This window comes from Mytilus californianus, unplaced genomic scaffold (genome assembly GCF_021869535.1).
Source record: "Mytilus californianus isolate M0D057914Y unplaced genomic scaffold, xbMytCali1.0.p SCAF_10, whole genome shotgun sequence".
NCBI classification, from domain to species: Eukaryota; Metazoa; Mollusca; class Bivalvia; order Mytilida; family Mytilidae; genus Mytilus; species Mytilus californianus.
The window spans coordinates 52,228,042-52,254,794 of NW_026262582.1; the positions used below are offsets into that span (position 1 = coordinate 52,228,042).

Here is a 26,753-nt window from a genome sequence, read left to right on the forward strand (position 1 = left end):
TTTGTTAAAATCAAACTAAGTTTAATTTTGGACCCTTTGGACCTTAATGTAGACAAATTTAAAAAACGGGACCCAAAATTAAAAATCTAAATACACGGTTAGATTCGGCATATCAAAGAACCCCAATAATTTAATTTTTGATGAAATCAAACAAAGTTTAATTTTGGACCCTTTGGACCTCAATGTGGACCAATTTAAAAACGGGGCCCAAAATCCAAAAACTTAATACACGGTTAGATTCAGCATATTAAAGAACCCCAAGAATTCAAGAATAAAACCCCATTGAAATTGATCAAGAAATAAGCAATTTATACGAAGTATCTTCTTTTGCACAATACTGTGCAATTGAATATTTCTTGCTATTGCGCAATACTGTACAATTGACAATTTCTTGCTATTGCGCAATATTGTGCTATTGGATATTTCTTGCTATTGCGCAATACTGTTAAATTGAAGATTTCTTGCTATTGCGCAATACTGTGCAATTGAAGATTTCTTGCTATTGTGCAATACTGTGCAATTGAAAATTTCTTGCTATTGCACAATACTTATTATATAATAATTTACACATCCTGTTTGGTGTGTATCTCCTACCATATCATTATCATTTGCTTTTAAATATAAATCAGAAATAACCAACTTAAAATGGAAAATTTTAAAAGAAAAAAAAAAGGAAAAAAAGAAAAAAAAAAAAAAAAAAAATCCCCCCCCCCCCAATTTTTTGAACCCCCTTATGATTCATCACCCCCAAACTCAATCCCAGCCTTCCCTTTGTGGTATGGTACCTTGCAGTACAATTTCAGAGAGATCCATACACTTGAACACAAGTTATTGTCTGGAAACTAGAAAAATGCTTATTTTTGGCCCCTTTTTGGCCCCCAATTCCTAAAATTTTGAGGCAATTACCCCCAAACTCAATTCCAGCTTTCCCTTTGTGATATGGAACCTTGTAGTACAATTTCAGAAATATCCAAACACTTACACACAAGTTATTGTCATGAAACTAGAAAAATGCTTGTTTTTTGCCCCTTTTTTGGCCCCTAATTCCTAAAATTTTGAGGCAATTACCCCCAAAATCAATTACAGCCTTCCCTTTGTGATATGGAACCTTGTGGTACAATGTCAGAGAGATCCATACACTTACACACAAGTTATTGTCTGAAAGTTACAAAAATGCTTATTTTTGGCCCCTTTTTGGCCCCTAATTCCTTAACTGTTGGTACCATAACCCCCAAAATCAATCCCAACCTTCCTTTTGTGGTATTGAACCTTATGGTGAAATTTCATGGAGATCCATTCACTTAAACTAAAGTTAGAGTGCGAAAACCAATGTGTCTTCGGACGACGCCGGACGACGACGACGACAACGACGACGACGACGACGACGACGACGCCAACGTCATACCAATATACGACCAAAAAATTTTTAATTTTTGCGGTCGTATAACAATTATGAGCAAAACCATTTCTCAAACAATGTAATTTATCTTATGCAACATCAGTACATAACTTATTAATCAAAGAAAATATACAAACAGTCTTCAATGTTATATTTTGTGAAAAACAGATGTTTTAATGTGAGCTAATGGTTTTAATCTGCCAATAAAATTTGGCTTCAATAATCTATGCCTATATATTAAAACAGTACACTGGAAACTATATATGATCTGCTATGAATAAAAGGAGATGTGGGTATATATGTCAATGAGACAGCAACCCAATTACAAAATCCCCTGAAATATTCTCTTTGTTAAGGAGGCCTGACATTAGGGGAGACTTATTCTCATTATATTTAAGTTTAATTTCCAGCAATTAGGTCAAATTTAGGTCAACCAGAACTCAATAGCAACAGGTCAAATGTATATTATCTATGATGCTTTTGTGGATGGTAGGGAGGTTGTGAGTTCAATCCTCTGCTTAGAAAAACCTAAAATGTATTTAGAGCTTTTCCACTAAGCACCCGGTAATTAGGAGTTTGACCTATTAGACTGGTCAGCTTGGATACCAAATTAAGAGTCCAAGTAAAGAGAAATCTCTTCCCATTGACTGTTAATTGACCTAGCATGTTAAAACTTCAGCTAAGTTCAAAATAGTCAAAGGTAGGATTCATATTCATCTCACAATATCATGTTCTTGTCTTGAATATGAATGTATTATTTGCTGCTGAACATTAAACATTCATCAATAGTCTGGTACTTGCACAAAGCAACATCCATCACTTTTCAACAAATCTACACATTAGGGGATTATACATAACTTGCTGTATAAGCAAAAATGTTAAACTATCTCAAAAACTATCTCTTTGATTCAAAAAATATTAAGGTAGATAGTAACACCACTCATGAAGTTTAAAAAAAAAAATTGTTTAATTAGCTTCATTACGGGGGCTACAAGTCCTCCGTTAAAAAGAGTTCAGAAATGAATAGGAATGAACCGAAGTAATGTAAAAACATCTGTCAAATTTGCTAATAACATCTTTATCCTTGGGGGCGCTGAACTCTTAATAGGTGATCTTCATTAATATAAACATTGTAGTTAACCAAGATTAGCCTCGTTATAACTGCATTAACACATGCAAGCTTTCTAGACCTGAATCAGTTCCTAGTGCAAGTGCAAAACTATATGACAGGTGCATTTTTATATAAACTGTCCTTGATGCATGAGATCATATCTGATAAATGCAATTTGTTTTTTTCTAAAACCGGTCAGTACCTTCTGGGGTCAGTACCATCTGGTCAATAGCCAGTGCTTTGATCTTGGCATGATGTAAATGAATCATTTTGTTTTTAATTTCAAGGTCATAAAACTATATAATTGTTCTTAAACAAAGGGTGCAACTCCATCAGGAAAGTTGACCTTCAAGCTCTGTTCCTTTTAGGTCCTTTTAGTTTGTATGCTCTCAAACATTTGATATATTTTTGGTGCTTTAATTTGTTATGAGTCTACCTGATCAAGTTTGCTACAGAAAAATGTAGCGTGTTGAATTGAAATCATATAATTTTTTCATATATTTAATAAGCCTAATTTGGATTTAAAATATCCAGCAATAAAGATGGATAACCATCCAAAATTGGTTTCCATAATACATCTATATCAGCCCTTAAATTCTCATCATCCTTCAACCAATATCAGACCTCAGGCTAGGTCCTCATCTTAATATGGTAGTCTTGGAATGATATAAAAGCCTGGTAAGGAAAATAATTACAATAATTAATAAATGTAGTTTCTTTTAATAGGTTCTGTCCATCGACATATCACTATAAAAGTATATAGCAATATCATGCTTAAGTGTCATAAAAAAAAAACGATTTTAAGTGTCAAGATCTATAACTTTTCTGTTTGAAAATCGCCTTTAAATGAATATTTCACAAGTGACACATTAGCATTATTGGAAATTAAACAAACCAAAAATATGAATATTTTATACGTGAAACATTAGCATTATTGGAAATTGAACAAACCAAAAACTTTGTCAATTTTACCATGAAATTAAAAAAGAACAATTTCAAGGTTTATAGATATAAGAAGATGTGGTATGAGTGCCAATGAGACAACTCTCCATCCAAGTCAAAATTTATAAAAGTAAACCATTATATATATATTTAACATGTTTATACTCTTAACATGTTTGCAGAAAATGTCTGAAAAGTTTTTAATTGCAAAATGTCTTAAACAAGAATACAGAATTGATTGATAACACTCTGCATTGTCACAGCATAATAAATCACAGACAAAATTTCTTGATAAGCCAGAAATGACTTTACCTCCTTTATTATGTTAAACACAAAAAACACAACATATATAAATCAAACTCAAAATTCCTATAAATATATTACCAGATGTGGAGTTTTAAAATAACATTAAAGTATATATGGAATTTAAATGAATAATTTTCCCCTTTATTTTCCTTGTTTTGACATGCTCAATATGGGAAAAATGGGAAATTTCTCGTCTTATTCTTATCCTTGATTGCGGTGTAAGTACAATTAACCATGATTTTAAAGGTCTTATGTATCTAAATGTACGCCCATGCTATGTTTTTCCTTCAAATTCAATCCTTTAATGTTTTTACTCACCCTTTTCCTTGATTTAGCATTTTTCCAGGCCGACAGTCGAACCAACATCATTCCAAATGATGGCATATTAAAAGCCATTGTACTTAAATTAAAATCACTAAAACTTCTCGATAAAAAAGTAAAGATCTTCCATTTTAATGCACATCCTTATATTTTTTAAAAATAACCCATTAATCCTGATTAATATGTTCAAAAGTCAGTCAGCTATAGTATTTACATTTTAAATTTAACCAAATCTTTCAAATATCTGATTTGCATATTTTTCCTACAAATAACTGAACAGTTTCATGTCACCATTTTTTACGTTTTTACTTCCAAACTTAATAATAATATTCCTTCATCAACTTTTTGAGATTTTTTCATGTCTATCATAAGAAAACGTAGATAAATCGAGAATAATCTGTTGACTTTATTTTCATAATTTGGTAATTAACTAATCATCCTAATTAATCCTCAGTATAAAAAATGCAATCCCATAATTCAACAGTTACATCAAATGTCAACTCTCATTAAATTTAATGTCATCTAAAACACTTAGACGATCTTTTATATATCACACTTTGGCCTGTGATAACAACCAAGCACTTCTGCTGATTTATAGACAATTTCACAACTTTGTGTTGATCTCCACACATCAAAGTGCCGAGTTCTCAGCTTGTCATCTGTATTATGAATTATTTAACACTTCAAATCAATTAAGAACATCAGCCAACTTCTGCTTATATTAAAAAAACGAGACAACACAATTTTATGCTACCAGTTTCTATTCCCTTCCCTGTTAAAAGTGTTAAAATTTACGCTGCATCCATAATGCAACTGTCGGCATCTAGAGAGGATGTTCTATCTTATTTGTCCTGTCGTGTAAATTGAGTTGATAATCTGCAATAGTAATTAACCCTGACATAATCTAGAGACAAAATCGCTGTATTTTTCTATATAGCAGAGATATTGTGATGCTATTTCTACCACTATGAACTGGTCAAACATCGGTGGAAATTAGATTGGATATAAAAATCACTAAATAAACAGGCAATTTTCTAGTAATGAAAAGTACAGAGATATGCCCAACTGACAGTTATATGGCTGGATTGTCTTTTACTTTCAGATCAAACAACAAAAATGGAACCTCGCCACTAATTTCCGTAATTACACCAACGGATCTGAAGAAATGTAATTTTTCACAACACACACTGCCTGTCTGCAGACTAAGAAATTGTTCACCCTCATGAAATAAATCAAATTAAAATTTAAAGACATTCATTGAAGAATAATTTACAGCCCTTACATCTCTTAACAATCAATTTTCAAAAGTTCCATGTAATCTTTCTTTACTCTTTCCATTTTGAATAAACTAATCGTAATCTATCTTTTATCTCTTTCTCTTTAAATATAAAACTGCCTCAAAAGAATATAAAAATGTTTAGTTGTGCCTTTATTCAACACATCATGTTTTACAAGAATTCCACCTGGTTACTGATTGGTAAATTCTAACCCATAACATTTGTGATGCAACAAAAACATCTGAAAAAGTTTTAGCCAATTTATTTTCTGGCTACGCCCTCCTGCAGGCAAGGGATTCAATTGAATATCAAAGCTAATCCCTCACCATATATATAGCAAATATTTATGTAACAGACAATTTGTATGTTTTCTCAAAGCAAACATTTACAGCTTGTATTAATGAAAACATTCTTAACTTTTTTCACAAGTGGCGTTGATTTAATTGTGATGAAGAAAAATGAATTGTTTTCATTGCACTGCCAGTTTTCCTGTTAACGAAGAAATGCTTGTTCAAGAAAATAACTAAATCGAAATAAAGGATCTGATATAATGATAAACCTTGACATTATTCTTATATACAGAATAAGTATTTCTCATCTTTATCAAGTCAGCAGATTCAAATATTGAAATCAAATTGCTCAAATGAAGCACTTAACTTAAACCCAGTTTATTTCGGGGGCCAAAAATAAAATTTAAATTGTTTGATGTTGCCTACCAATCCACCTAAAAGTAGACTACCTGAAAAATCTCATGACACAAATCGGTTAAACAAAATTTTGTAAAAGATTTTCTCCTGCTGTAACGTTGTTTTCTTGTCTAAAACATGTAACTTATGTTGTTGGCCAAAAAAAAAAATCCCTAATTACCTACCCAACCCTACTAGGCACAGGTAGGCAACATCAAACAAAGAATTTTTAAAGGGTGGCTTGGTCTCAACACCTGCATTTTTTTTAATTGCTTTCCTTGAAAATAAAATTGAAACTGATATGAAATTTAAGATATGGTATGATTGCCTATGAGACAACCCTCCACCAGAAGTTAACCAATATTCAAAACTTGTAAGTCCATTTTGAATAAACAAATACAAAAAGATTTGGAAACTAAGGACCCAGGAATAAAAGAAGAGTTATTTCTTATCATTCTGAATGTCATAATCTTTTAATACCCAAGCATACCTTGTATTATAAAATAGAAGAAGAACAAGAATGTGTCCATAGTGCACGGATGCCCCACTCTCACTATCATTTTCTATGTTCAGTGGACCGTTAAATTGGGGTCAAAACTCTAATTTGGCATTAAAATTAGAAAGATCATATCATAGGGAACATGTGTACTAAGTATCAAGTTGATTGGACTTCAACTTCATCAAAAACTACCTTGACCAAAAACTTGAACCTGAAGCAGGACAGACGGACAGATGGACAGACGTACGCACAGACAGAAAAACATAATAGGTGGGACATAAAAAATCAGGACACAACACTTCATAGGAATGCAGGTATTATTTATTGATTTGACAGTCTTGTCAGAGAAAGCTTCAATTTAAATCTCATAAGAAACACTTTAGACTTTTTTGGTTGTAAAACATTCAAAATTTAAGATCAGAGATAGAACAATCAGTCAATCTTGAAGCTGCTTAAATTGAGCGTCAGCTTTTTTCTTGCAAAAATATTCCTCTTGAAATATGTTTTAACTATTTTCAAGATGACATTAAGGGTATTTTGCATTAAAATAAAGCAGGCATAATTATTCCAAAAAATTTGGAGAAGATGATAATGATTTCTTAATTCTAAAGATAGAATAAAAAATAAATTTTAAACAAAGTTATAATTTATCATATTCAATACAGAAAAGTAATTTTTCTCTGCAGTTGACATTAATTTTCATAATACAACAGGTAAAATCATAAATTTTCTTGCTGGGTATAAAAACCATAAAAACACATCTGTCTTTGGCATGAAAGAAGCCTGCCAAAACACTGATTTTAACATATGTAAATAAACGTTTCATTGATTCTATGTGATGATGTATAGCCAGATTATTTGTTGCTAGGAATGAGGTAAAAAAAAATGGTTATAAACTGATTCATTTTGAAGGCAGAGAAGCAGAAAAGTATAATACAGGAGGATCTTTTCTCTTCCAGGAAACGAGGAAAGGGAGGCAACAATGGGATAATTCACACCTAGTGGTTACAAGAGCGCAATTATTTGTTTACATTTTACCGGCAAGTTTTTTACCCCAAGATGGTACTCAGAATAGAATCCTGTACGGCTTCTGATTGGATGATACAGGATTGGAATTACTTTTAATCGAAAGCTTATCCAATTAGGTTTAAAAAATCCAGAAAATCAAATTCACACTTTACATGGTATAGAAAATATCTTCCGTTTCTGCATGTCGGAGTCATTAAAAATATGCCTTTTTCATTAAGCGAAAAAAATAGATCTTTTTCAACTGCATTTTAAGTCAATTTTTGCCGCATGACCATATATATTTTTTTGGTTGTTAAGCAACACTGGCATTTCTAGTAACAGGATCTGCTACCCGTTTTTCCCTAGTTTGTGTAGTCTTTGAGAAATAAAATACGGAACACCACTGGTACCCTATGGAAAATGCATTACGAATAATTGCGCTCTTGTAACCTAGTCACTGAATCAGCTTTTAAAGTTAAAAGCCATACAATACTGTTTTTTTTTTAAACACTGTTAAGTGTATTTTGCTTCTTGCTTCTGCATCAAAGCTTGACCAAGCTTGATAATGCTAATCTAAAAACCACAGGAGATTTATTTCATGAGTGTAACTTAACTCATGATAGAATAAAGACCTGTTTGTTACATACACCCTTTTGGTATTTAGGTGGAAAATCATTTAATAGGCATGCAAAACAATATCTCTTGATTTTTAAATACAATGGGATACAATTTAGTTTACTTTCTGTTAGATTTTGCTGCTTTAGGCTTTTTTCTGAGATAAAAGTGGGGGGGGAAATACATAAAAATTTCCAGTGAACAAATGTCAAATCTTCATTTTATAAATGGACCTTGAACAATATTATAAAATTTCTGGTTTGAGCAATCATCTTAAAATGATAAAAGGTATAAATTTCTAATGTTTTTACCCTTTCTAGGATGGTCAAGTGACAATCAAAAACGTCTTTCAAATGATCAATGCTTAAAACAAAAACGCATCAAACGATTTTGTTTTCTTCCTAACTTCAATTAAGTTTTCAAAGATGTTTGTTTTTGTCTTGATTATATTTCATAAGTCACATAAACTTTATGCATACACTTGCAAAAACAACAACAATGGTCGTGTCAACCAAACATCAACCGAGGATCACTGAAAACCATATTCAAATTACTGATTCACCCAAGAGATCACAATTCTTTTAATTATGAAATATTTAACCATCACAAGCTTATAATAGGGCTAAGACAAATAACATTGCTTACAACTTTTATTGATATGAACAGAGAACATGTGAAGTCTACATAGTCTATCTTTAGTAGCGATACAAAGTTTATATAAGTTTTTTGGCTCAAGTTGATTGAAAGCTATTACTTCAAAGTCATTCTAATAGCATTCCATTTAAATATGAATTAGCTTCACATTTAGTTGGGAAAAAATGAAAATTCTTCAGTAAATAAAAATCGTTTAAGAATGATAAACATTTGAATAAAGTCAAGGTCAATTACTTACACTACTGGACGAAAAAACAACTGTCCATACCAGTAACAGTCGTTGTACGACTGTCTTAGTCTGTGGAAGACTCAAGATGACTGTCAAAGAAACTGATACAGTTGATTAATGTCTGTCCCAACACTTTTATGGGTTGTGAAAATCAAAAAATGTTATCAACAGTAATTTAAGGACTGTTGCAGTGGTTTACGGGGTTGTCACAGTCAAATACTATTTATTACAGTCTTTCCAAAAGTTGTGGCAGTTGTATAATGTTTGTCCCAACCTTTTAATAGTTGGGACAGTTGAAATTTGTTTGTGTCAACTTTTCAGACGTTGATGTAGTCAAAAAATGTTTGTTACAACGTTTTTAGAGTTGGGACAGTTGTAAAATGTTTGTTACAACTTTTTAAAGGTTGTTACAGTCATAAAATGTTTATTACAAATTGTAAAAGGTTGCTACAGTCGTTAAATGTTTAAAACAAACATTTCATAGTTGCAGTCGACAAAAATTTTAGCGTCACGGTAGCAACTCAGTGTAAAAAAGAAATTACGTTTCACCCGGCTCTCAAGATTTGATATAGTTGTGAAATAGCCCATAATTTATACTATTATTATCTATTGTGCGGTTGTTGACTTGTTTTGTTTTTTATTTATTTATTTTGCGATCGTTGTTTGTCTTTTGTCGTTTTCCGTTTATTGCCATAGCATTGTCCGTTCATTTTTGACATGTGCGTTTGACTTTCCTTTAGGTATCTGTACTTTTTAATTTATCTATTCAGATTCGTTCATAACTGGTTTTACATACCAGAAGCCTTCGTTTAAAAATGGAGTTTTAATATTATTGAAGAAGATGCTAATGAATTCATTCAAATTTATATTTGAAAAAAGTTTTGATAAATTCTGAGGAATAGAAAATGTACCGTCGGTGTACCTGAAGTAAATTTAAAGAATATGACTAAGTTACCAATATTGTACAGTTTAATTTGAATTACTCCCCGTGAGGGATATTTCCGATGATAAAAAAAAATTAATTAAATCTGTCAAGTTTCATTAAAAACGGAAAACAATTGTTCACCGTGAACGATTTACCCTCTTTATTTTCTTGTCGGCAAGCTGGACCTGCAGGTCGGCAAACTATATTTTACACAGGAAACTACAGCTGTTAGACCACATGTACAATATAACCTGAGCTGGAAATTACAATCGGTGAGTAGAAATGAACAATATTTTAAAGCATGTCTATCGAATAATCATGGATCCAAGATTTTGAAGGGAAAATGTGCACATTTGTTCTTCCTACACTACAGACAGGCTATGAATCGACGATCTATATCACCACACTCGTGCATAGTTGCATGTTCCAAGGCAAAGTTAGGATTTGGGCTTGGAAAAGTTGTGCATCATTGAAATTCATGTATGACACCATTCCCCCTCCAACTTTTATCATGTGTATGTCATTTAATCCATTATTTACTTTGAATACATCACACCAAGGGTGACAAGGTCAAAGGAATAAAAAAATGTTACTCTTGATCTTTTTCGTCTTACTGTTAAACTCTAACATGTGGGGCATTGGCTAACTTTTGTTGTGTGGGATGGCCTTTTACAGGACCTATGTATACATCATGTACATATTGTATGTTAATGTATTGTTAACTCTCTGGTCTAAAATTTGCATGAGATACTTGTCACTGGACTTTTTATAACCAACAACCAACCAATAGTTACATGTACATATCCATATAATTGTGTTACTAATGCTGGATTACAAGTATTTCCCTGGTTTTGCTTTATTGGCTGATAGTTTTCATTCTATTAAGAATGCATTGTGATGTCACAATTTCCGGTCCGTTCGCGCCCAATACACGTTCGCACCCTACACGTTCGCACCCCACACGTTCGCCCCCTGGGTCCGTTCGCACCCTTTTTTTTTTATTCAAAAACCCGATGAATTATAAGATGTTTTTTAAGATGTTTATCTCAAAATAAAGAAAATTGGCAATTTTTGAAGTTTTTAAATGAAATATTGTTTTAAATTGATTTGATGATTAATTATTTATGATTACTGTTAATTATATATGGTGTTTACACAGCTAAACTTGATGTAAATTCTGCATGTAGTTATATTAGCATGTATTTAACTTGGTATGAGTAAAAACAATTAAGATTCAAAATGTTATTGTTGTTGAGTTTAAAGCGGTCTGGTATCTTAACATTTAAATAATATTCAACACAAAAAACCTTTTTTAGAAAGTCACTTTATTTTGAAACAATGAAAAAAAAAATACAGCAATACACTAACCAAAACACGATTAAAAAGATATTCAACACAAAAAACGTCACTTTATTTTGCATGTTTTGAAACAATGAAAAAAAACTTATTTATAGCAATACAATAACCAAAACACGATTAAAAAATTATTCAACACAAAAATCGTTTTTAGAAAAGTCACTTCATTTTAAAACAATGAACAAAAAAAAATATTTATAGCAATACACTAACCAAAATACGATTGAAAAATTATTTAAGACAAAATCAATAAAAAGGGTGCGAACGGACCCGGGGTGCGAACGTGAAAGGGGGCGAACGTGAATGGGCGCGAACGGACCCGGATTCACAATTTCCATTGAAAAAACATGCATACATGTAGTACAAAATGAATTAATATGACGGTGTACGAAAACATATGATATGACCATAAAATTTTATGAAAATTATTAATTTTAGTGACTTATTTAGCAAGTATGTATTTTCATTCAATTTCTAAATATTTCCCAAATCATGAACAACAAAACATGAATACATTTGATAATATATTAGGCATTGAAAGTGAATATGTATTAGATGGTTCAAAATAACATTAATCATCAAAATAAAACAATATTATTAAATAAATGTTCCTGAAACCATGCACAGAGTCATACAGTTGCCATTTAAACAGTTGATTAAACAAAATGTGCTAATTCAATTAGTAAATGTTTCATCATGTACTTAAGGATTCATATTGAACAAGGGTTGTGGAGGTTGTTGCATCTTTTCTCAAAATGAATAATTACAATGAATAATATATCTATAAATATTTCATCATGTTAATTGCTACATGTACATGGTTTTAAGTTAAAAAGAAATAAAAAACATATTAAAAGAGCAAAGTTAGCATCATAATTATATTCTTTTTAGATTTAACATAGAATATTAAATCACTATACATTTGTAAATACTTTGAACCTAAACTATATATTTTCATATGAAATTTTTATATAAATTGTGCCCTGTAGCATGGTTAGTCAAAATTCATTTATGCCATAAATGTTGTCTAGTTGTAACATTCAAGGGTCTTCTATTTATTCCACCATTAAAATGATTAAAGGACTGGACTTTCTATTCATGAGTCAAATTTGTCTGTTAAATTGTGTTTTGGTTACTTTGTTGTTGCCTTACTGTTGGGTTGATGCATCATTGATATTTAATTATATCCCACATCTCCTTTCATCATGTGCATTCACATCTGACTGCAGATTTTTTGCCTTTTCTACATAATTTTATGTTTAACATTCACTATGTGGGGAAAACATAACAAAAAAATCTATCTGTAAGCATATTTTTTTTTTATCTAAACATGGTATAAACTTTTTTTAAATATTTTATGAAGCTCAAAATATTTTTTATAGATATTGTATTATCAAGTAAGTTGTCATAAAATTTACTGTGTTAACTGCATTGTATGTTTAATAATTTAGTTTAAAAAAACCTTATATTCAAATTCAAAATAAATAATTAAAATATATGTATTTACTGAACATGAATTCATGACCAAACAAATGTGACATTAAACAATGTTAAAATAGGTAATAATCAGGATGTTAACACTGGATAGGTGATAATCAGGAATTCTTATATACATGCTATAGCTAATATACAGATTAAGACACACAATAGTTTATTGCCTTGGGGAGGAATTTTAAACTGTGATGGGTATATATTGAAGATGATTTTATAATGATGTTCACAAATTATAATTGTCCTCTTCAAAATTTTGATAAATTTTTCAAAATAAATTATAATTTAAGAAAAATATGAAATAGCAGGATATAAAATTATTTTGGATACAAAAAAAATGCAAATTTTAAAAGTTATCTGAGTATTGATTTATCAAAATAAAATTGGGTAAATAACTAAAATAAAATAAAGAAAGTGTTGTCTGAGCTGCAAAGCATTATTTAATACAAGCTGTAATAAGTAAAAAGTATACCAGTAACACAAAAGATGTAAAATTAAACTCAAGGATTTAAAACATTAACAGTGTTTTAGAGAGGAATAACTATGTCCATGATGTCTGACTTTAAAGAATTGATGAAATAAAGTATGGTGTGAGCCTCAATAAGACAGTAACCCTTCAATGAAAGTACACAGTCACAAAATCATTAATGTAGGAAAAAAGACAACACCATATATAGAACTTAGACCCCCTAAAAAGATTTATTCTTCTTGTTTAAAATTGGGACTTAAAAATATAATTGTATAAGTCCTAGAAGTTTTTTGTCAATCAAATGAGGAATGCTATTTTTCATCTAGGTAAATACAGTTATTGTAATTGACTTCTTCTAAGTACCGTACAATGTATATAGTATTATGTTAGTTAAAATTTTACTGTACTTTAGTCTCAATGTATATATTTTTTTGTAGATTCATATTGGCTTGAGCATGATTCCCACTTAGAATATGAAGCCTACTACATGTGCACTTTGATGCATAGGAAGTGCATATAGATGTCACTGAGTCACTCTAATAGCTCAAATTGTGAAACAGTGGATTAATTCATTATTTTGTGCTAGTTATTTATTGTTTTTGGAAATAATGAATAGCACTTGCAGCATTATTCCATGATGATGATGACTTGTGATGTTAGGATTAAATTGGACAAGAAAAAAATTGTGCATTTTACAAATAGGAAACTTACAAATTGTATTAAAGGAGGACCACAGTACTGGATGACTAAATAACTTGGATAATCATGATAATTATTCATTTGGTATATCAATAATGAAATTGGAATAACAAGGTTTCATAGTTTCAGTGCATATTAATAGTGCAATCACACATTGTATCTGAATTCCATGAATACCTTTGATAATTATTCATTTGAAATAGCCATTTGGAATAATGAAAATTCATAGTTTCAGTGAATATTAATAATAATAGCACATCATATCTGAGTTCATGAGTACTTTAGTGGATAATCAGTCATTTTAATATAATAACAATTTGGATAATGTGAATTTCTAGTTTCAGAGAAATTTACAAAACAGTGCATGTATATCGAATCTGAAGTTTATGTTGGCTTTACAATTGTTAACTAGCACCAGGGTGTGTTAAAAGACCTTAACCACCAATGAGGGTCTCTCGTAGTCCGTCACAATTGTTAAGTGTCAAATGACTGCTTTCTGTACTTTAAGTCTGAATTAGAATTAAATAAAAATCTAAATTAGTGCCAAAATGCACTAATTAATTTTAGTTTCTTGTGTATAATTTGGAGTTTAGTATGACGTCCATTATCACTGAACTGGTATACATGTTTGTTTGGGGGCCAGCTGAAGGACGCCTCCGGGTGCGGGAGTTTCTCCCTGCATTGAAGACCCATTGGTGGCCTTCGGCTGTTGTCTGCTCTATGGTCGGGTTGTTGTCTCTTTGACACATTCCCCATTTCCATTCTCAATTTTATTTTAAGCATATTAAACAAATAAACCATGTACTTCAAAGTATAATTTTATTGTCCCGCCTGCAACAAAAGTTGAAGTATGCAAGAAATAGGTATTACAATCTGGCAGCGGCTACAGCGTAACCTATTTGTATAAAGCTTCACTAGGTACATTTTAGAAGCTTAAAGACCTGGATACTTCTTTATGTTATGAAGTTTCTGTTAGTAACTTGTCCGTTACACTTTACCTTGTTTTGTTTTCATGGTTCACTGACTGTTTGAAAAAAATATTACTGTTTGAACAGTCATACAGTGAAATACTCTCTTACATGTACATGTATAGCATGTGTAATGAGTAATTGGATAAATTTATATGGTATATATATATAGGTATCATGAAAGGTCTACATGTCTCGTTGTCTGTCAGGCAAGGTTAACCTGACCTTGACTTCATTTCATGGATCAGTGATTTATAAGGTTATTTCAGTTACTTTGTCAAGTTTGTTTCTCAGATACTAAAAGCAGTAGGAATGGTAGGTCAACTATATTTGGTGTATGAAATGGTTGTAAGGTGAATATATCTAACTGCAAGACTTGCATCAGACTTTGACCTCAATGAAAATGTCATGGTTCATTGAACAATGTTTAGTTTTTGTGGTTTGGTCTATTTCCCCAATGTTTCTCAGATGCTATAAACTACATGTACATGTACATGCATGACATGTATAGGATCACTATTGTTGGCGTATTGGATATTTTCGTAAGTTGTACAAGTTTGATTGGGAGGTTTTAAATCTGACCATGACCTCATTTTCATGTTTCATAATCATTGGGCAATGTTTAATTTTCATGGTTTGGATGTTAAGTCTATTTCACAGATACTATAAACCACTTAATTTTGGGTATGGAATGTCAGTTTGTAGGTTGTACATCATCTGTCTGGCATGGTTAATTTGACCATGACTTCATTTTTAAAGGTAATTGATAATGGAAAGTTTATGTGATACTTGTACATGTAGTAAAACCTTCATACATGTATTACATTTTTTACATTCAACATGAATTCAATTTTACATGTAGGCAAAGCAGATATGACATTTCAGCGTGTGCACAGTCACTCTTGTTACCGGTACATCACCATTGATCATGTCTTCCATGTTGATTATAGCTGCTTTTTGTTAACAAAAGTCGGACAACTATTAACAATTGTTATAATTCATTTGATAATATTGTAGTCTTGTATAAAATGTATAATGTCATGAATGTACAATAACCAGAATAAGGAGATGTGGTATGATTTTCAATGAGACAACCATCAATGGTAGACCAAGTGATGTAATTGTTAGTAACAACACATCCTTCAACAATGAGCAAAATCAGTACCACATAATCATGATAATGAAAAACCTATAACAGGCCTAGCCATATTGGATGATGTAACACAATGTAAACAAGTTTAGATGAGAAACCCAAGTTTGATTTATATACAAAAGCAAAAAACAATCAGTTGGCAATAAAATTGGGTCAGTTAATAGATATAAAAAATCTTGTCTGCTCCATGGTCGGGTTGTTGTCTCTTTGACACATTCCCCATTTCCATTCTCAATTTTATAAGAAGATGTGGTATGATTGCCAATGAGACAACTTTCCATCCAAGTAAAAAATTTTGAAAAAGTAAACCATTATAGGTCAAAGTACAGTCTTCAACACATAGCATTGGCTCACACCGAACAGCAAGCTATATAGGGCCTCAAAATTACAGTTAAGCATGTTTAGAATTTGAAAAAATTGTTCCTGGATGATCATTTCTGATGTCTCCCATTTTATCATGTTTACAGACCCCTTTGAAACATGAGTGATGACAAATGTATTATGGTTTACCAAAGACTTATAGGTGATCCAATATTAACAGGCTTCTGCCCTTATTCATGTTATTCATGTTTTTCTACAAATCCATTTTATCGGCTTTTGAATAAATGCCTTCTAAATATATATCCCAAGATGTTTAGCAACATTTTCAATATACACAATAAGCATTACAAAGGCATACATGTATTATGCACTAATAGTGAGCTGTTTGTCAGGTTTGTTATGATTTAATTATAATATTTATGTGTGGAAGCATATTTTGGGGGTTTTAATTTGCTATGATTTTAAAACTTCTAGGAAAAGAAAAAAACCAACCTGAAATGAAAAAAAAAATATACAAAAGTGGTTTCAAGAAAGGGATGAGAATTGGACATTTTTTTGTGGCTGTACAATTAGAATTAATGTATCGACTATGATTGTACATTATACATATATATAGTATGGTGTGAAAAGCCTATCTAATACAAACATGACAAATAGACTAAAAAATATGATAATAAACTGGTGAAATTGAGTAAACTGCTACTATATGACATCAACCCAACAACAACTAAATATCAATCTAGAGGTCAACATATATCTATACGTCTAAACACGTGAAAACTTTACGACAGATTCATCCATTGGAGAACAAGTGATCATTGATGGTGATACAGGGCTGAAATCATAATTACTTAAAATATCGAAACAACAATGTTAAATAGAACTGCAATTTTGTTAATAAGATCATTATTTAATAAATAAAATGATGTGGTACTTGTTTACAAATTAGACAATTTTTCACCGAAAACCCAATGACATAGAAGTTAGCAACTGAATTGGCAAATTTGATAAGGTCAGAATATTAATTTCCAACATATAGGCAGCCAGATTATATATTTTCACTCAGACCAGGGCCAGAATACTTATTTTCAGTCCACCCTTCTTTTAAACTGAGTAAAAAAAATGTATGATTTAAATAATCAATGATTTTTTTTTCTAAGGGGTGCCCAAATAAGTTCTGCTGGTAATACATATGTACTGTTTTCATCACTGATTGAAGATGAATATAATTAGAATAATGGACCCATTTGCCTAATTTATAAATGTGACCATTTTAAAATTTCCATTACATCTAGTAAAATTGTTTTTCTTTACTGGTTGAATAATATATATACAAGTATTTTTATGATTAAATAAATTGAATTTAAAAAATGGAAATAGGAAAATATTTTGAATAAACGTTAGCATGGTTAGTGCGACATCTGTTCAACTGAAACCACAAAAGAGAATCTGACGTCAGTCTGTAGAATTTAACAAGACCAGAGTCTAAAGAATACAACAAGTTCTAAACCGCTATGTGAATAAATAAAAGAAGATTTGATTTCCTTGTCTGAAACAATGCGAGTTTTCTTGTTTTGAACATTTCAACTTTCACTGGCGCTAGTTATCTTGTCGGTCTTGTATAGTACGTCCATCTATTCATAAATACTTTTGGTAAATTGGTTGAGAAAAAAATCCGGCGAAAATATGAATGATCTCGAGTGATAATATTTTTACCTCAATCAATCATGAATGAATGCCGAAGTGCTATTTATCAAGGACATTTGAACTTCAAATAGACCACTCGTTACAATATACAGTACAAAGTCCAGTCAATATTGAATTATTCAAAAATGAAATATAGTAAAATAAATTAAATTTAGATAGATTTAAGAGTATTTTTGTTTTTCCATAGCTGCAAAAGATGCGTTAAATGTTCATCATAGCTTTGATTTTTTTTATATGTATAGAAATCAAAATGGTTAATACCGTAACGGTAATATTTATAATTTTGCAAGAAAAAAAATGTAGCCCCAAATAAAAGCTCAAAATAAGTGTGTAAAATAAGCCCTCGGGGAAAAATTAAGCAGTTTAATATGGGGATAAGTTTGACAAGTGTGTATATTCGGAGTTCCCCGCTAGGTTTACAGTATATCATGTATATTAACCGTTATTATGAAGTAATGTGATTCGTAAAACTACGGGTATTGAAGACAACCTTGTATTCATGAATGATTTCACACCTAACTAATTTAAAAAAATAAAAAAGTTTTTATTTAGATAATATTGAAAATTGTCAACTGTAAATACAGTTAAAGATACATTTGGTTACAAATATATTGGGTACACTTTTTCGATTTATCTGTTAGTAGTTTTAAATGCGAATAAAACCGCCCTGTGTGAAATTGCAGGTATTTAGTGCTGGTTCCGATTTTGTTCGATGAGACTGATAGTAGTCTCAGAATGAGATGAGAGGCGAGGGAGTGTTAAATTATTATATAAATTTAGCACATTCACTAAAAAGCGGGGAATACCAAAATGTTCAGCGGCAAATATTTCAAAATACTATTTTTTTTTAAAATCAATTTCTTTCTAAAATTAATGTATTAAATGGGTGTGATAGTTGTATCTCTTTGTTACAACCTTATATTGCATACGGTAAAATTGTTTTACAAATAATTTAACCTATCCCTGACTGTCAGAAATTTTGTATCCGTGACTTTTAAGTCTTAATGACGATCAATGTTTGGAAGTTGCTACACTTATAAATTAGCTATGACTATGTAATGGTTGTAGCAATCATATATTTACTGTTACAACCTTTTCAACGTTTAAACAGTTTATTTATGACTGTTTCAACGTTTTCCGTGTTGGGACAGTTATTAAATAACTGTTACAATTTTCAAATGGTTGCAGCAGTCTTATTATGACTGTGACAACCTTTTAGGCGTTTAATCAGTTTATTTATGACTGTTACAACGTTTTTCGAGTTGGGACAATTGTAAATCAACTGTTACAACTTTGAAATAGTTGTATCAGTCCTTTAATGACTGTGACAGTTATTTCTAGCGTTGTTGCAGTCGATTTATGTTATAGACAAACACTTTTAAAGTTGGGACAGTTACAAAATAACTGCAACAGTGAAATTTAACAACTGTTACAACTTTAACAAACATTATCAGTCTTAGAACCACTGTTACTGGTATGGACAGTTGTTTTTTCGTCCAGTAGTGTTACTTCAATTTAACTGCACAATGCACCTAATTATAAATACCATAAACTAACAGTCTTGATTTGTTTTTCTTTCAAACAGAATCAGTAATTTAAAGATAATTACTCAGGATTTTTCTTTTAAACAGAATCAGTAATTTAAAGATAATTACTCATGACTACTGCAACTATTCATATATAATTATTTTAATACAGCACTAATGGGGCTAATACTTTTAATGGTTTGATTTTGCATATTTGCCATATCTAATTTTTGTTGTTTTGCTTTTAAACAACGTTTATGGCAAATATTTTTCTTTTGTGATTTATGATAAAATGACACTTTTCATTCCAAAAAATTCAGTATTTTTAACAAAATACAGATTTTATATTGAGTCCAAATGTGCTTATTTCATACCAACAATTGAAGCAAAAACAACAAAACAGCAATATTTTTCGCATTCCCTGAAAATTTACATAAAAAGCAAGTAATGAGAAGTTCTATGTACGCAAAGAACGCAGGGCTCTGACTAAGCGTGAATTATAATAATAATTAATAAGCTTCTTTTAAATGAAATTATGTCATTTTTTTTTTCATTGCTTTCATGGTTTTTTTTCTATTTTGTTCATCCAACAAACCGTTAAAATATTATTCTTATAAAAATAAGGAGATGTGGTATGATGACCATTGATACAACTATCCATCAGAGTCAATATTACATGGGGTGTAAGCAATTATGGGTCACTGTATAGCCTTCAACAATAAGCAAAACCCATACCGTACTAAAAGGCTTTGACATAACAAAATGTAAAACAATTCAAACCAGAAAATATGTACAAAACAATAAATGAAACAGACAGACAATAACAGAAGACAACCACTGAATTACTGGCTCCAAACTTGGGACAGTCTCTTACAGAATGTGGCGAGGTTGAACCTTTGACCTTCAGGTAAAAACCTGTACATTTTCAGTTATAGTATGTATTCATGTGATTACAGCCTTATGCCATTGTTTCCACTGTAAACATTCCCGATCTCTCTCTCTCTTTGTAATGATGATGAGAAGGTATCAATTTCAACATTATTTATCCAACTGTCAAATTTTCTATGAAATAAAAAACATTATTGGTCTACATCCAAGCATCTTCAGTTCAAATGACTGATAAAAGCATTTGATATTAATATCAGACTGATTACAAATATAAGACAGACAAGAACAAACCACATCCTTGTTTTCTAACACTTACTTTTGTTTTTTTTATTGTCAATTCCAGGACTGTCTGTCTACACTGAAACAGATTGTTTCAGGTAACTGCTGTCCTAAGCAACCTTGATTTCAAAAGATGAATTCTAATAGGGTCTCAGAAAATTGAAATTGACAGCTTGCATGAAATATTGTTAAAACAAGAAAGGTTCATTCTGCAATACTAAAGCAATGATACATTATTATATTTCATGTTCCCCTCTCTTTGGTCTGACTCCTACTTTTGAATCAAATGGTAACATAATTAAACTAAAATGTTCATATTCACAATTAAAATATCAGTTATTGACAAATACAGTGTTCCAAAGATAAAAGCCATGAAAATCACTTCATGCAAATAAATTTTTGAACCTTTGCAATGGAAATTTAATTCCAACTGGATGTAGTGTGATTAGAGCTCTCAAAATTGTTGCTAATCTTCATCAGAAAGTCACTAAAGACCTTAAACATAGAGCACATCTAACTGCAATTTCAGGACACTGCAAAATGTTGATGGCCTAACATCTATACATTGAAGACTGACACACGTATTGGGTATTATTAAATGATTGCATACATTTATTGTCAACAACTGAAAAAATGATCCAAAGAGGGCACAGGGACACCCAGTAGTACTGTTAAACAAGCATCAAACTATTAATTACTGGTCTCAATCCAAACTTCTTTCAACTTCACCTTGTAATATGTCTTTTCTATAAACAGAGACAAGTAACAGAAGTTATCCAGACAATATCAGTTCTATACCAGGTAAACATACAGACATATTGTCAGACCTTGGCTGTCTAAATAATACACCTTTGGCATGGAACTGCCTGGGTCTGTCATCGTTGCTATCTGTATCAATTTTTGTTCATGCATTATATACATACTTTATAAAAGACATCTGGTAACTTCAGAATTAAGATTCTCTTCAGCAGATGCAACAGAAATTATTGCATTATTTAAAATTAGACTGGGTGTAATTCAAAAATAGTTTTTCAGGGAGACAGTATAACATTGTTTTATTTGTAAAAGATCATGAAGATACCTCATGGCAGAAGGTTACCTTGTATTCAAGGTTATTGACACGGTAAACATGTTGGAAAGGTTCCCATTATACACAATTAATAGACATTAATAATTAGACTGTTATAAAATCAAACTTAATTTCTAACTGAAAAAAAAGAAAAAAACTTGAATGTTGTTGTCTTTATTGTCGACATTTTAATTTCTAACTGTTAAATTGGGATTAAGTTCTAAAAGTCATTGAGAAAAAATATTTCACTCTCTGATTTCTGAAAAACATGTCATACTCATAGCCAAAGCAGATAATGGTATCATTATGCTAGTCCACTACTTAAAACCAAAAGACAAATTGTGTCTAGTCATAACTAAAAGACCAAAAGTGTGAGCAGAAATAAAAACATTAAAATACTTTGCTTCTCCCTTGATATAGATATGTCAAAATCTATATTTGGCAATGGGAAACCCCAACAAACCTTTAAGGAATCTCACAATGCTATTAGATATAAAGATTATCTGATTGTTCTTATCATTTGTTTGTTATCTAATTCATAGTCTTCAAGGGAGACAATTAAATTAACACCAAACCAATGACAGACTATCATCCCCTTGTTTGCCAAAGGAGAAGATTGTGATAATTATTCTACTGTAAATTTTGAATTTCAAATGTACTTCACATATTCATGTAATGGACTCAAAATACAGCATTAAATCACTGATATAAATTAGCTTTTTATTTGTAGTGGGAGTTAAAATATCTAAAAATATTATAAAGTTTTGGTGCGATGCATCAATTCAGCAATTAATTATTTCCCTTACAGACATGTAGCAAAAATAAATGAGAGACTTTCAGTTTCTTGCCAAATATTGAACTCAATGATAAATGTACATAAGCTCATAAGCAGATATATTCATTCTTCTTTTCTTCTAAATTTTTTTTGAATTCTATTATTGTCAATAATATCTTCTTCTCTGGAATATACATTTTAGTTTGACAATGTACTTCGAAATTATTAATCTACTTGCCCTTAAAAAAGTATTGGCGGGCATTATTAAAATTTGAAGGGTGGGGATTATTTTAGAAAGATAACTTGAATAATTATAGGAAATAATCAAAGTAAATTTTAAGCATGGCAGGGTTAAATAAAAGTGCCCCCTCCCCCTAACTTTTGAAGAAAATAAGCAATTAATTGATTATCAATTATTATAGAATGTCTATAATAAAGGACTTGTCAAACAATAGAAATGTTCCAACTAAAAGCAATTCCTTTATACACCTTTATTTTTAAATTTGGTATATGACACTTTATAACTGTTTGTCCAGTAATTGGCCAAAATGTAGCTTTCTGTTGCTTGCTTTAATCTTTTAAGGAAACAATATTAAACGTTTAATTCTCTTAAGGAATTATATCAATTTTTAAAAACAAAAACCCAACAATATTTCTTTACTAAAGTAAACTTAAAACTATGGTGGTTAAAAATGGATTGATTGATTTTTTATGTTTTAATATCTCTTTCGACACAATTGGCTATTTTGTGGCGGCCAGTTTTATTGGTGGAGGAAGTCAGTGTACCCGCAGAGAACTGGTTCAAGATGGAAAGTCATGAATAAAGCATTATTTAAGACAATGGTTTCACAATAATGAATATGTTGTAAAATGTCTCCTACCTTAGGACCACCACTGCTACTGCTGTCTGAGGCTGAGGTTCCTGTGGTTGTTATGGATATAAGGGACGTCAGAGAACCCCTTCTTTCTATTGGTAGGTCATCTAATGATGTATCACCATCAAGGTCCCTAGAACAAAATAGCATGAATAAAGGTCAGTAACTCAACAAGAATGTAACCTTCTGAAACTTTACCACTATTGACTTTGTTTTGAACTAATAAACATAATGGCATTAGATGGACAAAAGAGATAGTTGATGAAAATAGTTGGCCGATGATAATAAGGCCCATAAAGTTAGCTTCAATAAATAGATTACTCCTTAAAACCATTTACACATGTTTAAGACATAAAATTTAAAGGATTGAAATATATACATATATGCTTGGAGACATCAAATATTGTGAAAATATAACAGATTTGGGTATGAAAAGTTCTCAAAAACATATAATTTAATTTGCAATTAGTCTTCCTTTATTTCTTAAACTCTTTACTCAAATGATTGTATATGTCTACCCAAAGCTAATGCTCAGCAGATATGTTTTTTTAGTTAGAGCTTTGAAAAGTCAATAATCAGTTTCAATTTTAATATCAGATTAAAGGGACATAACTCCAAATTGCCAACACTTTTTTTTCTCTTCCTGTTCTAGCAAGGTGCAACATTTCAAAGAGTAAAAGCCAAGAATAACTGACAGAAGATCAGAGTGCAGAAATATTTATTTATGAAAGAAATTAGAAGTACAAGTCAAAGTAAGGTGTAGTAGGTGCAAAGAAATTTATTTGATTGATTGACAAATATTTCTGAAACCGACAAACAATTTGTCATTTCAAGGTTTCAAAATTGATGGTTTCTTAACTTAGCATAGAGTGTATGAAAGAAAAGTGAATGCCCTCCAACAGAAAATGAATTTAACAGCTACAGTTTCTATAAAAAATTATTCCTACTTCGCTTTGACACTAATTTTTACATGCACTGGTTAAATAACAAATTAGATAATCTAATGAAATTAATCTGTTGATAGATTTTAATCTAATCAAGGTTGTGTGTAAGCATAGATTTTAATTAAATCAAGGTTGTTATTAGCTAATAAAATAAGATGGATGAACGAAAAAGTTCACATCAAGTGGAAAAGTTAACCTTCTTTGTACCAGACCCACACCTTGAATCTGATTTTAAAGTGCTAGTTCACACGGTAACAGTTGGCAGGAAAACATGTCACCCTAACTGGACACATTAATGCTCATTAATGTGAAGAAGCATCAAATACTGTTTTTTTAAGTCTTTGGTTTGACCTGGCAGGGGGATAAAACCCACAAACTCCTGCCCTCAGGGCGAGTACACTACCACAAGACGACTGAAAATTATCATTTTCTATAGTTTTTACAGTTGTGGTAGTTTTATCTTTTGAATTAATTGGTTGTACAAAAAACAAAAGTCAGTTTGTCTTACTGTTACACAATTGTCCAAGGTTTGGGGATGGTTGAGTGGTTACAAACATGTTAAACTCGGCCACAATCTTAATGTGCCTGTCTTAGGTCAGGAGACTGTAATTCAGTGGTTGTTGTTGGTTGCTGTCATTTCTATTTGTGTTTCTTTACTGTTTTGTCAAAAATCAGGCCAATGGTCTTTTCAATTAATTTGTTTTACAATTTTTTTATGTTGGAGCCTTTTGCACATTGTTGAAGACTAAACTATTATCTATAATTGCAAAAATCAACATAAACTGGACTCTGTTGGATAGTTGTCTCATTGACAATCATACCACATCGCCTTATTTTATATAGTTTCTTTATTTGTGCAGGAAATCTAAATCAATTGATTAACTTTACTGAAAATGATATGACTGAATTGATAGGTCCATTTAGACGTATCGCTTCATACTCTGCCCACCATAAAACATACACAAATATTCTTCCTTAGTTTAACATTAAAGGTGTCTGATACAAACTGTCTTTCTTGAATTGAACATCTCTCCTAAAATAATTACATCAACCTTTTTACCAAAAAAAAACATTGAGGCATGAGATAATAAACTAATCATAGATACCAGGATTAAAATTTTGTAAGCCAGATGCACGTTTGGTCTACAAAAGACTCACCAGTGAAGCTTGAATCAAACTAGAGGCTCTAAAGAGCCTGTGTCGCTCACCTTGGTCTATGTGCATATTAAACAAAGGACATAGATGGATTCATGACAAAATTGTGTTTTGGTGATGGTGATGTGTTTGTAGATCTTCCTTTACTGAACATTCTTGCTGCTTACAATTATCTCTATCTATAATGAACTTGGCCCAGTAGTTACAGTGGAAAATATTTTGTAAAAATTTACAAAAATTTACAAAATTTATGAAAATTGTAAAAAATTGAATATAAAGGGCAATAACTCCTTAAGGGGTCAATTAACAATTTTCGTCATGTTGACTTATTTGTAGATCTTACTTAGCTGTACATTATTGCTGTTTACAGTTTATCTCTATCTATAATAATATTCAAGATAATAACCAAAAGCTGCAAAATTTTCTTAAAATTACCAATTCAGGGGCAGCAACCCAACAACGCATTGTCCGATTCATCTGAAAATTTCAGGGCAGATAGATCTTGACCTAATGAACAATTTTATCCTTGTCAGATTTGCTCTAAATGCTTTGGTTTCAGAGAAAGAGCCAAAAACTGCATTTTACCCTATGTACTATTTTTTAGCATGTCGGCCATCTTGGTTCGCGGGCGGGGTCATCGGACACATTTTTTAAACTAGATACCGTAATGATGATTGTGGACAAGTTTGGTTAAATTTGTTTTAGTAGTTTCAGAGGAGAAGATTTTTGTAAAAGATTACAAAAATTTACGAAAAATGGTGAAAAATTGACAATAAAGGGCAATAACTCCTTAAGGGGTCAACTGACCATTTTGGTCAAGTTGACTTATTAGTAGATCTTACTTTGCTGAACGTTATTGCTGTTTACAGTTTATCTCTATCTATAATAATATTCAAGATAATAACCAATAAAATGCTCCGCAGGGCGCAGCTTGATACGACCGCAGAGGTCGAACCCTGAACAGTTGGGGGAAGTATGGACACAACATTCAAGCTTGATACAGCTTTGGATTTGGATTGTGATTAAATATTTGACACAGCATAGGTTTCTAACACAGATTGAATGTGGTCTAAGAACTTAAATATTTTAAAAATTTCAAAAGTTGA

General features: G+C 31.1%; 1 protein-coding gene across 2 annotated transcripts in view; it reads right to left on the reverse strand.

Moving 5' to 3' along the window:
* Positions 1 to 26,753, reverse strand: part of LOC127718790 (triple functional domain protein-like) — a 273,187-nt gene that overhangs the window by 111,041 nt on the left and 135,393 nt on the right. For both annotated transcript variants that reach the window (XM_052224840.1, XM_052224841.1), the window contains exon 37: positions 23,555 to 23,681. In XM_052224840.1, the coding sequence (XP_052080800.1) occupies positions 23,555 to 23,681 (127 nt within the window). The remainder of the gene's footprint in view (positions 1 to 23,554; positions 23,682 to 26,753) is intronic.